General features: G+C 42.0%; 1 protein-coding gene across 3 annotated transcripts in view; it reads left to right on the forward strand.

Annotated features, from left to right (window-relative positions):
- The first annotated feature begins 3,056 nt into the window (after positions 1-3,056).
- The window catches only part of dmd (dystrophin), a 267,135-nt gene continuing 257,077 nt past the window's right edge, over positions 3,057-13,114 (forward strand). For 2 of the 3 annotated variants that reach the window (XM_068590511.1, XM_068590507.1), the window contains exon 1: positions 3,058-3,319. In XM_068590511.1, coding sequence (XP_068446612.1) covers positions 3,238-3,319 — 82 coding nt within the window. In that variant the 5' untranslated portion in view covers positions 3,058-3,237. Of the gene's footprint in view, positions 3,320-13,114 lie in introns of all 3 variants that reach the window. The other variant, XM_068590506.1, reaches the window with a different exon arrangement.

The following is a 13,114-nucleotide window of genomic DNA, read 5'->3' on the forward strand; positions in this document are numbered from 1 at the left end:
GTCTCTGGGGTTCTCGTGTTGCCAACAGATATCTGGGCCAAGACTTCCTCTATCGTGCAGGCCTCATTGTTGACAATCTGATTGGCAACTTGAGACGTGAGAATTGAGTAGATGACCGAACAGACATCGACATATGAATGCAGATGAATATTTAAAATCAAAAGCTAAATCTTTGTCAGATGATAGCCGTTGTGTCTTTTGCTCTCCACAGGGATTATTTGCCTGCATACAAACAAAGCCTGCTGCAACGTGATTGGTTGATACGACACAAGACTCCAAAGGCAACCAGAACGATTTCCTTACTAAAAATACCTTTCCATACCATTTCCTGTTTTTGACACAAAGCCACCTCATAACAAACACTCTTCCTGCCAATGAAGCTGCAGTGCCAAGTAACAGCGAGAGGAAAGGATCTGTAGTCAGAGCAAACACCTGACCGCAACAACAGTCACTGTTCCCAGCTAAAAGAAAAAACACTGCATGTTATAGTTTCAACCTTTAGCCTGTTTTGTATTTTTTAGTATTTTTTAATTGCAGTCTCAGAAGGCCTGAGAGTGACAAGAGCTCGAGATGTGCTGAGTGAAGTGAAGTGGAGTCTGATGGCTGCGGTGACAGCACATGTCACTTCAGGGAACGCCAAGGCCTCTGCAAGAGAAAAGGGTCGAGCAAAGTTACATAACAGTTGTGTTAACGCGGCAGTTCCCTGGAGCGCAATGCCTTTTTCAAGCAGTCTGTGTCGTACAATGTAATCATCACACTGTAATGCGACATAACATTTTGCTCATCACCTGTCGATGCAAAACAAACAAATTATTGTGTTTTTTTGACTGCGGACTGGCCTAAAAGTCACAAATTGCCTCTATAAATTGCTGACATTGCTTATTCACAAATTCACAAGAAAAAAAAGATACACCAATTAGTTCAATGACCCCTCTTTAAAATGTTGTATTAAATTATGTATTATTATTATTATTATTATTTTATTTTTCATTTTATTTTGTTCACTAACATTATCTAATTCAGATTCAGATTCAGATTCAGATGTATTATCGTTGCAGCGGTAGAAGTTCACCAGTAGTGGTGGAGACATGTGGATCTTCTTCAGTTTCAGTTTTGTATCCAGAAAACATGGAGAAAAACTCACTGGCAGTTTACAGTAGAGATTTCTACTGTACTTCCTAACCTGTGCTTACACTGCCCCCTGCTGTCCACACTCTGCCATGACCACCCACAGCCAAATCCACTCCATCAGAATGTGCACACACAATGAATCACACAATGAAGCATCCTCAAAAAGTTCAGAAAACAATCTTTTCCCAAAATGCAACACTAAAAAAAAGGAAAAGGAATCTCTCAGAGCTGTACAAATTAAATCAGTTGCCAATGATTGAGAAAAAACAATTACGATGACGATGATAGTAAAACATGAAAGAATAAAACTTGTAAACACAAATGAACAATACAAAACAGCATCGAACAGCAACAGGTTGTCATCAGCACCACTAATCAAGGATTCTCCACTGTCATGCACACAGTATATAAATATAACAACAGATAAAGAAGTTGGATCAATGGGAACTGTTTATTTAAACACTTAAACAGCTGCAGTACTCGACAATTTCAAATAGGTGGGCAGCGCTGGGGCCACATGTCATTTTAGGGTTATCAACACAACTGTTATCAGGTTTGGTTTTCCAAAAAAAACAACAATAAATGTGCGAATACTCAAATGGAGTGTGTACAATATATTTTTGAATCATAACAATTAATCTCCTTTCTTTGGGGATAAACATTGGGTTAAAAAAAATTACAAAAATATTCAACACTGTTGGAGGGGGTTCCTACCTCCCCCACCAAGAAAAAGGACAAATGTTATTTATGTAACGCCCCCATAACAACGAACAGGACAGAACAGGACTTATTTGGGTAATATCAATTGTTTTATTGTTATTTCATATCTTTATCAGATATGCAAGCTCAGTTTGTGGCAAAGAGGAGAATCACCTCTTTCCGACATGTCAAGGTTCAATAAGTTTAATGGTAGAAAAAAAAATATATATATTTAAGATTTTTTTGTGGGTTAACTTCTCACCCTGCTGCAGTGTGGGTCCATGACGTCACTGCCGGGCGTGTTTCCAGGCGCAAACTCTGTCTGAGGCTATCAGTGAAGAAAAGAAAAGGTTACAATTTAGCAAATAAAGCCAATGTCAACACCCGTTACTGTAAATTCAAGGAGTTTATTTTAACATCGCCACGTGGAGCAGCCCCTCCCCAGCACCCCCCCCCCCCCCCTCCCACACACACACACACACACACTCCCTATCCAGACAGCAGCTCCAGACAGTCGGCTGCTTGGGATGCCATGTCAGTGCCGAGGTTTCTGTTTTTGGAACACACACACACACACACACACACACACACACACACACACACACACGCACACCCTTGTGAGTGTAACTGGGCGTCTGTGTTCCCAGAGCCGCGCTAGATCCATCAAACCATCAGATCTAATATTAGCAGGCTCATGAATGCGCAGCGCGTCGTGCGTAATGGAGCCATTACAGTAACACAGCCAGGAAATCCAAAGTGCAGTTCAGATCTAATAATAGTGCGTGTGTATCAGGCTCAACATTAATGTCAGTTTCTATTTTACAATGAAGTTCATCACTCTTTCCGTGTTGCTTCGTGTGACCACAATCCACGGTCATCAAGTGACCCACTCAACTTTCGGGAGGAATCATTATGCTAGGAGTAAAAAAAAACCCTTGTGGGCCCGGTTGGGCCCGCCACGTGGAGCACCGTCCACCGGGGGGTCAAACTGGTTGACTCACCTTGATATTCAGCGCTTAACTCTTCGTCCCAGTGCGGGAAATAAACACGATGCGTCCGCTTGGTGTCGGGTTTTACGCATGGCGCCCGTTAAACGGGACTGGGGTCTCTTAGCATCTTTCTATTTAGAGGTGGGAATGCTCTGACACCCAGACCCCCCTCCCCTCCTCCGGCACACCTGCTCCTCTCTGTCTCTCCCTGTCCGACAGACCGGCCGCTCATCTCCCCTGTCTTCGTCCTCCCGGTCTTCAGGACTTGCTTCTCGTGTCACCCTCTTGTGCTCCACCTTTTGGCTGTTTATTCTGCATGTGCTCTTTGGGTCTCCTTCCACTCTCCTGGTCGATTTGACGTGCCTCTTTTGTCACCCCCTTTTTGTATAACTTTTTTACACCCGGTGCCCTGTTATCGATGGCGGAAGCTGTGCGCCCCGAGGACTACTGCGACGAGCCCGCGGAAGACGAGTTTGGAGAGATCATCAAGTCTCGATCTGGTAGGAGATTAAAGCAGTCTTCATGAGATTATGTGTGTGTGTGTGTGTGTGTGTGTGTGTGTGTGTGTGTGTGTGTGTGTGTGTGTGTGTGTGTGTGTGTGTGTGTGTGTGCGTGCGTGCGTGTGAGTGAGTGAGAGAGAGAGAGAGAGAGAGAGAGAGAGAGAGAGAGAGAGCGAGAGAGGCCGCTCTGAGAGAATCTTGTGTATGCAGTATTAATGGCTCACTGATATCTCCAAACACAAAACAAACCTTTTCATCAGTCTGACGTCAAAGCAAGAAGCAGTGGAAAACAAAATATGAATGATAGGGTTTTCCATATTGTTCAAAGGTTATGAAACTGCTCCCAGAACACGTAGCAAGTTGTATAAACTCATACTCACCTGGAACAAGGAGTGGTGCTGTATATCAGCCCCTTGTGGCGGAAACAAGTATTACAACAACAAATGCTTAATCCTGACAACAATAACAATAAATGACTAGAAGAACTTCTTCTTTAACAGTGGAATTTTTTTTAAAGTTTTAACTGCTATATACATGTTTCACCTGTTCTTACATCATAAACACAGGAGAGAAAACAAATGTAATGTAATAAATACATTTGGTGTCTGAATGATTGTGTTTTAATCTGTTTGAATTGTCATTTTTAAAGGAAAGATTGAATGAAACGTTTCAACAGGTGTGCATGTTCATCTCAGCTTCTATGAGCTCCATATCTAGCCTGTAGTTGTGATGGAGTGTTACACTTCTCTGTGTGACAGACGTCGTTTTGATGCGATGAAGTGATTGAACGTGTGATTACTGAGACTGAAGGGAGGTGAGCGTGTCACAGCAGGGTTCCACTCCTTGCAAAGCTTTACATTAAGTGTATTTATTTTTGATTTTACAAAAGACTGCCCCACTGGTGTCACTGATAGTGTTTCTGGAAGTTTGAACTACATTTCCCACCAGCACACGGGCCATTATCAAATCTTAAAACAGCTGATCACTGTGACCTTGTTGAGTTGTGTTTGCTACCACCGAATTTGATTGTGGAGCCTATGCACGCACACATACATACATACACACACACACACACACACACACACACACACACACACACACACACACACGCTGATGCAAGGTGTCACCTGCCCATCGATGATCTGGCCTAACGCTCAGTCTTCGGGAGCAATAAGTGGTTCAGTATCTTGCCCGATGACATGCTGAGCCGGGATCGAACCGCCGATCTTCCGATTAGAGGACGACCCGCCCTCCTGCCCTCTCAGATTCAGAAAACGAATCATCAGATTTAGTTTTCTTCTCAGTTGGCTCTCAAGGTTTCCATATTCATGCATTATTATGTATTCATAGATACTCTAGCATTTAATCCCATCTAGTGGCGTCTTAATCTAAGGTAATTGAAAGCCAACGATTCTTATTTTCGGGAAAAAAAACATACTTATTAATATCATATTCCATTTCTAATAATAGGTCCCCCTAAATGCCGCACACTGTTCCTTTTAAGTCAACAGTACAGTTATTTCTCGAGCTAAATCGGGACTAAATTGTTTGCCTACTAACTTGCCGGCCGTCACCCAACCCAGGGCTAAAAATGCCCCGGGTGGAAGTGTTGTTTGTGTGATGTGTGTCCATGACACTGAATCTCTCTCTCTCTCTCTCTCTCTCTCTCTCTCTCTCTCTCTCTCTCTCTCTCTCACTTTCTCTTGTCTCCGTGCTTCTCTCTCCCACCGTACAGCTGGTGGGTCATCTCATGCTGGAAATAGCGGTCAGCTGGCCTGACGGACGGCTGTTGAACGGTGTCAGATAGCTTAGTTTGGGAGGTTGCTATGTCTCCTCTCATTTTTCTGCTCACTCCCTCTTTCCAGCTTTTTGTGTTCCTCTTCCATTTCTTCTTCCTCATCCTCTGTCTGCTCCTCCTTTGCTCCTTAACCTTCTATCTCAATGAAACTGAGATGTCCTCGCTGTCCTGTATGGCCTCCTCTACGCTCATCTCCCTCCTTCTGTCATATTTTGACCACCCAAGTTGTGGTTTGCTGTGTGTCAGTAGCTAAATCTAGCTGTCTGTCTCTGGTCTGCAGAGGCAACACTTCACATATTTGACATGCCATGTGCTGTGTGGGGAAGAATGTATCCATAAAAACTTTCGATTTATTTTGCAGATCTATACATTCTTAATAAACTCCTCAACATTTCAAAGAAAGAAGTACACAACAATAGACTGTGTTCAACTTGTACACATCCTAAAATTAATTAGTAAGTCATTCTGAAGCTAAAATAGCTTCAGTCAGTTTAACCAGCTGATCACTAATATTATTCAATAGCCACATATTTGCTTGATTCTGGTCCATTAAAAAAACTGCAACAAAAAAAAAGGATTATTTTGACAGTGGCTGGGCTCAATAAGCAAAGAATTCACACGTCTTTCAGATTTTGATTGAAAAGCAGTGTTTCCAATTAAAATTTCTCCACAAAGATTCCTTCTGGAACTAGACCAGAATATTTGTATGTTGGGTTTTTTCAATTCAATAATCATAACTGAACCCTGTGGGATTACAAACACACCAAACCTTCTGGAAAATGCCTCTTATTCAACAACAAAAAATAATACAAACAACATCATGGAATAACAGAATCCTTAAAAAGGTTATGCCTTTGAAGTCCGAATGACTTTTAAAAGCTTTTTAACCCTTTTAGATCACATCCACAGTCATATTGTGCATCTGGTCAGATATGTGCTATACAAGTGTAAACGACATGTATTTCTATATCATTTGTATATGAAAATCCAATCATATTGCCTTGTGAAACAAAAGATGTTGTGTGCTTACTTCAGCTACCGATCAATTAAAATTAATAACATCACATGTTTAATCCCAATGTAACTGCACACAAGTCAAATCTGATTGTAAAATATATCTCATAAGAAGCTAAAGATGCTCTGATTTCCATTTCAGTGGGAAGACACTTTCTTTATAAACAATTGAATGTGTAAACACAAAGGAATGTGGAGCTAATACCTTAGTGCATCTAAACCTTATTTTGATTATCATATCTGGATTATCTCTTGATTTTTTAAATACATAAGATCACTTTTCACAGACATGAAGAAATGTTTTTTGGAACAAAAATGATCCACAAAGTTCCATTCTTTTGTCATTTTTTACCTGCGACAAATTCATTTGAAATAGTTTGTAATTGTCATTCATTTTATGAACAATGTCAGAAATGTTTGTTCACAACAGATGGATAGAGACAGTGTCTCCTCGGCTCGGCGCTTCTCAGCATGATTTGGCAATTTGGTTTAATGCACCAGCTCTAGCAACACAAGCATGTAGCCGATGACATGCTGCCCACTTGATTTATCCCAACTCCGGGCTGCGTGTGTGTGTGTGTGTGTGTGTGTGTGTGTGTGTGTGTGTGTGCGATGCTGTGTGTGTGTGTGTGTGTGTGTGGGGGGGGGGGGGGGGGGGTCTGTGTACTTTTGTAGATTGGTTTTAAAATTGTAGAATTTATCAACATTGACAACCTTTCATCGGGTGTGTGGGAGCCTGAATTGTGCACAGGCCTCCGTGTGTGTGTGTGTGTGTGTTCTTTCTGCATGTGCGTGTCATGCCTTGTTATCACACCCCGCAGGTCTATAACCACTTCACCATTACCCATCATTCCTTGCCTTGGCACAGACCTCTGGATGATAATCCAACAGGCAGGTAAACTCAAGCATTACTGCGGACAGCCGCACCCTCAGGACCCCTGAGCAATATGCTGAACCACAAGGTTCTTCAGAGGGCATGTGGTCAGGACAGAAAACTGACATGAATCGTCTGTTTTCACCTCGGTTCACTTGTCTCTTCGATTCACTTCTCCCCATTTCACTTCAATCTCTTCGCATCTTTTCTCTTTACTCCTTTTCTCGTTGTGTCTCATCATTTCTTCCCTTCATTTTGACTTAACATCACTCCTCTTCACCTCCTCATCTCTTCCCTTTTTTGATTTCTCTCCTCTCGCATGCTGATCTGATTCTTCCTGCTCTGTCCACCAGCCAGAAAAGCACAACTGAACATCCTCTTCTTTCACTCTTTCCTTTTGCCACATACACCTTTCATCTTCTTTTCCAGTTTATCCTCCATGTCAGTCATCCATGGCACAATAGTTTTTTATCCCCTTTTCTATCCCCACATCCATAAAGAAAGGACAGTCTAAGAGCTCAAAGGCACAGCAAAAAGAAGTGCTGGAATACAAACTCCATTCAGTAAAACACTATAAACTGCATATGTAGAGCCACTCAAAGCCGTCGGTTCAGATTGTCCCTCGTGGTGTTTTAAGATCAGCCTCTTTGCCTTTTAAATCTTAACCTTATCTGTCAGCAGCACAGGGGGAGTAACGGATCTGAGTACTGCGACAGTGTCTGGGGAACATTTAATGCAGCACCACTTAGAGCCCCCTACTTCCAGTTAATATCAGCCTTCACTTTGCATTCACAAAACAGCCATTCGGCTTGACAGAGTATGGCAAGAGAAAAAGACACAAACATTATTTGACCCTCCTGTTCCTCACCGAGGACAAAAGGAAACATGGAACTTACCAACCACAGAGTAGACAGGTAACTTGAAACTTATACTAAACTTTATTTTTGTCATAGTTTTTCCATACATACATGACGTTTGGTCTCCACATAGCAGTGGAGGAGCAGTGGGATGCTGAAAAGCATCTGGGGAGCAACCAGGGGTTCAGTGTCTTGCTCAGGGACCCTTCAACATGCAAACTATGGGGAGACTGGGGAATCGAACCGGCTTACAAACAACAAACTAACCAAAAAGACATGAAAGCAATGAACAAATGAACCACTAAAGAACCCAGCTGCTGTGTTGTGAGCTGACAGGAGAACAGCTCTCCTACTCGTGTACACACCGTGTCGCGTCCAGTGCAGTGAAATGATGAAAATGAAACATCACTAATTTTTCAAGCCTGACTGAGGAGCGCCGTTTGGGAAATTCAAATCTGAGGTTGATGGAATGCTCGATATAATAGAAACGAGGCCGTACAGGATGGTGAATGGAAACAAAAGCTGAACCAAACGTGAGGGAAAAAAAGAGTGAACAATGAATCTAGTATCAGAAATCAGTCTTTGTGCTCTCTCACCTTTAAGGTTTCCAGTGACCTTGATTATACCTGCACCACTGCTATTATTATTATTATTATGATTCTGACTCCTTATGATTCTTAGTCTTATTCTTGTTTTTATTCCTACTACTATTGTCATTATCATTCTCCACTGCTGCAGTTTTTTTTACTGCTATTACTGCTACTTGCTATTTCCCTATTATTATTTCCGCTATAATTCATGCTACTACTACTTGTAGTACTCATCATATGTATCATTTCTGTCATATGGATTGACTATGTTGTAATTCATTTTGCTGTGCATTCTCTACACCATCTATTGCTCTTCTGCCCTTCCTGGAGGGTTCTCCGTTGCTCTCCCTAAAGGTTCCTAACTTTTGTATTCTCCTTGAAAGGATTTATTGTGGGGTGGGGATGTTTTTTCTTGATTGGATGCGATGGTCCAGGGACAGATTGGAAAAAGCCCCCTTGGGCACATTTGTGATATTGTGCTCTTCAAATCAAATTAAATTAAAGTATATTCATAATTTTGTATGATTGCTTATTGTAGATTTTTTTTTTTTAAATGATGAAGATAAAAAGAATAGATTCATACCTGGCAACTAGAGGTAAGGGAAGTGGAAAGAATTTAGTAATGCAGCTTTTTTTATAGGGTCGTATTTGAACAAATACGCATGAGCCATTGTAAGATTTCCTCGTTAGCATCCAGCTAAGTAGCTAAATATACTGTAAAGCTAACCTAGTGTGGTTTCTATAAGGCTAAGGAGAACCTTATTTAATGTCACATTACTTTGTGTGGTTTTCTTGCAAGGCACATTTTCCCTTGCAAGAAAATCCTAGAAAGTGAAAATGTACTGTTGAAAACTACAACTTTGACTCCCAAGTTGACAACAATGATGAAGTGATGACGTCCACGGACAGAAGATGGCAGCAGAGGAAGACGGTGGCTTCGCTGCCTTCCTCAGAGAAACCGTGTGAGATGCTGCCAATGAAGATGAATGTGTGGGAACGGATCCGCCTGTCCCTGGGAGATTTGAGTCTGGCTCCATATGAGAGAGAGAGAGAGGCAGGTTGATAGAAAGAGAGAGAGACAGACAGAAAGAGAGAGAGAGTGAGAGAGAGGGGGAGAGAGAGGATGGAGGGGAAACAAAAGCAAAAACAAGAAAGATGGTGGAGAAGAAAAGGCAGCTGTTGTTTTCCTGGGGGAAGAGAAGGATGGGTGGGTAAACAAATGGCTGAGTAGTGACAAATAGGAACTCACACACATTCTGTCTCAGTCAGGATGAAGCTGAGGGTTCAGCGTATGATTTGACCCACATGGAGTTTCTGGGTCACGACAGGCCAGAAGAGGAGGAGGAGGTTGGTATGTGTGGACGTTGTAATGATTCTGGTGCTTGAGGATCCCAGAGGAAGCCCCTCCCCGTTCAATCAGACACATGCACACATCTACGAAGAAAAAGCTTTCTGGGTTAGGAGGAGTCACGCCAGGAAAAGTGGCTTTTTCTGAATCAGGTTGGACCCTGTTCTCATGGAAGTGGGCCAACAGCTCGCAGCGGGGCACGCGCCGATCAATCAGGTCGGAGGAAAGAGTCCCGCTGGGCTGGAGTCGACCAAAAAAAGTAATTCTCCCTCGCACGGATTATCATGCCGCATTGATTTGTCAAGCCTCCTTTATCATCGCCACGCTCAGAGAACAGCAAATATGAGTTAAAGCGGGCATCAGGTGGGTGTGAATGCAAACATTTCCGCTCCCTTAGGATCAGAATCCTCCCCGGGTCTGCATTAGTTGGGATCGTCAACTTGTCAGAGTGTGGCTCAATAGTTTTGGGTAACTTTTGAACAAAAAGTTGTCTAAAATACAACAAAGGAAAAAAGTTGAGTTTTGAGGCCTCTTGAACATAAACGTGTTAAATATGTATGAGTTAGAAGTAGTTAGGTCTGTTAAAGTCCTGAAGCGAGCGCCTTCCCTCCACATGCACACACACAGAGACAGAAAAGGCCAGCACCATCAAACGCAGATGATGTAGGAGATCAGCTTTGATCCTCTCTGCTGTATCGGTATCAGACACTCTGCCTATATCTGTGTGTGTGTGTGTTGTGTGCTCATGGATGTCTATCTCTGTGAGGACCAATTTGAGTTCCAGACCTTGGAATGAGGACATTTTTGACCAATTCTTAGCTTTGGGACAAACCATCAAAGGGCTGTTGAAGGGGTGGTGCGCTGGTGGATTAAAGGAGACAAAAGCAAGCTTATTTTAAAGTTCATACCTGTATGTAAGGTTTTTGCGAAATCGAGTTTACCTGTTTTAATGTTTGCAAAACACTTAATTTTTTCTCATAATGTCTGTCTGAATTAAACTCTTTGTTTTAGTGCCCGTCTCTTTAAGGCCACCTCGTTAAAAAACAAATTCTGCTGTGATTGGTCGGCATGTTCCAGTCTAGCGCATCTGCACTGTTGCCATCTTGACAGCGTTGCTGCAGACAGAGGCCCAATCCCAATCTCCACCCTCACGGACTCAATGACTTTGAGGCGCGCGCCCCTGAGGCTTTAGGGCTGTCCCACTGTCACACCGTCGAGTGTTTAAGGGCTCTGGCAGACATATTGAGCCCTTTATGAACCCTTTCTGTAAGTCAGCATTAGATGCAGACATTGGCCAAGGGAATGACCCACAATTTATAGCAATGTGATGTTAAACACGTAGCCAATGGAACCATAAAAAAAGGTGACATGGGTTTTCAGCCTGATGAATTACAGTTACACAAGAACATTAAGGATTAAAGATGGGACATGGAAAACACATGAAATCTGAGGAATGCCAACTGGGATTATATTACACAGATTTATTCATCAAATTTTTCACTAGATTATTTGAAATGACGTCTCATCTCGTGAGGAAAGAGCCCGGAAGACGTTGAAATCAGGGATTAAAAGTAAAATAATTCTAATATTTTTTGATGTTGTCATGGTCACGTGGTTGTTGCAGCAAAGTGCTGTCCCGTTCATATTTGCACCATTTCAAGCCCTCAATTCAAGTCTGGCACGGGACGTTTATTGCACATCAATCACTATCACTACTATCTTTTTAAAGCAGTGAGACATACGATTGGAAATGTGTCTTACTGAATATTAAATAATAAAACAAAAGACAGTGACATTGCCAACAGGGTCACAGCGAAAATAAAAGCGGCCAAAAAACCAAATACGTGCGGCAATGAAACGGGTATTATCGTGAAATAAATAAAAGCCATTTCATGTGTTTGTATTAGAAAAAGGTAGAAAGCCTATTGCTTCTCAGATTACACACTGCAGACTGTGTGGAAATACCAAGCTTAGTTATATAAGTGATATAAAGTAGAGAAAGATTCGGATAAGAGGGAGAGTCTAATTTAAAAGAGTGATATCACCTTCCATCTGCACTCCTGCTGCGTCTTCCTTTTCCAAGTGCATCTTTCAACACCTGACTCTAAACCTGCAGTGATTTCTTTCTAAGAATTTAAAACACCCTGGCGCCTCTCAGAATATTTTAGGCGTATATGTCCGAGTGTGCTTATGTGCAGGAGAAAAAGAGCAGGTGACTCAATGGATTCTGCATCATAAGGGGAATGTGAGTGTTTATGAATATAAATAGGAGAATGCCATTTATTATTTGCAGGAAAAGTCAATGTACAGACCCTATTCCCCAGCAGTACGTTAGCTCTGGCGGAAATGAATGAGTCAGCTAATCTTTAAAATTAAAAAATTAAAAAACAAGAAGCTGGAAGTAGACATTGGGCCTCGTGCAAGACGCATTCATACAGAGAACTTCATTTCATTCGGGTACAAATTAAATTCACAAGTGGTCCAGACCTGTCGTATGTGAAAGCTAAAACAAACATTCTGTAATGTAACATTCGTACAGATGAAAATGTATATTTATTATTCTCTTCCTCGATAGAGCATCATAAGGGCTTGATCTGAACGACTTTGGAGGAAAAGAAATAGCTCTCAGTATTTTGTCTTCATAATTTACACTCATGTGAGACGATGTTAACACATGTGCAACATTGTTAACAGATGTGTGATATTGTTAACACATGTGAGACATTGTAAACATGCATTTTCCAAGCTCTCTACTCCCTTACCTCACGTGAACTGACTTAAGAAAGTAGCGTGTTATTTAGTTAAACCAGGCTGATTCAGCTGGTTGCAATCTGCACCATCCAGTATACGCAACTAAAATACAACACACTGGTCCTTTAATATATTTAAAAAAACATGGGTGAGAGCAGCTTTAACTCTAAAGCTTTGAGGCAAAAGGCACCATCGATGACAAGCCTGCACGTTCTCCAGCAAATAGCCGACATGTCGGTGCCGAGTGAACTGTTACTTCAGTGCTTTTGAGTGCACCAGTGGAACTGTGTCAGCTGAGGGAGTCCAGTTCTCGCTATGTGTGCTCGCAGCTCAGCTGGTTATAGATCCACAGTTACCCCGACTCAGTTTCAGCCAAACACTTTTTAATCTGGCCTTTGCTCCCTCCACTATTTGTGCTCCGTCTCACTTGTTTGTTCTCCCTCTCTCTCTTTCTCCCTCTCAGTATCTTTGTTTTGCTACTCGTTTGTCTTGTATAGCTTTCCATCTCCACTTCGCTCCGGAGTTTCATTTATATTTTGATTTTTCATTCTCTTTTATTTGCT

Source organism: Clinocottus analis, unplaced genomic scaffold, assembly GCF_023055335.1.
Source record: "Clinocottus analis isolate CAN_PGR_092001 unplaced genomic scaffold, fCliAna1.0.p SCAF_24, whole genome shotgun sequence".
NCBI lineage: Eukaryota > Metazoa > Chordata > Actinopteri > Perciformes > Cottidae > Clinocottus > Clinocottus analis.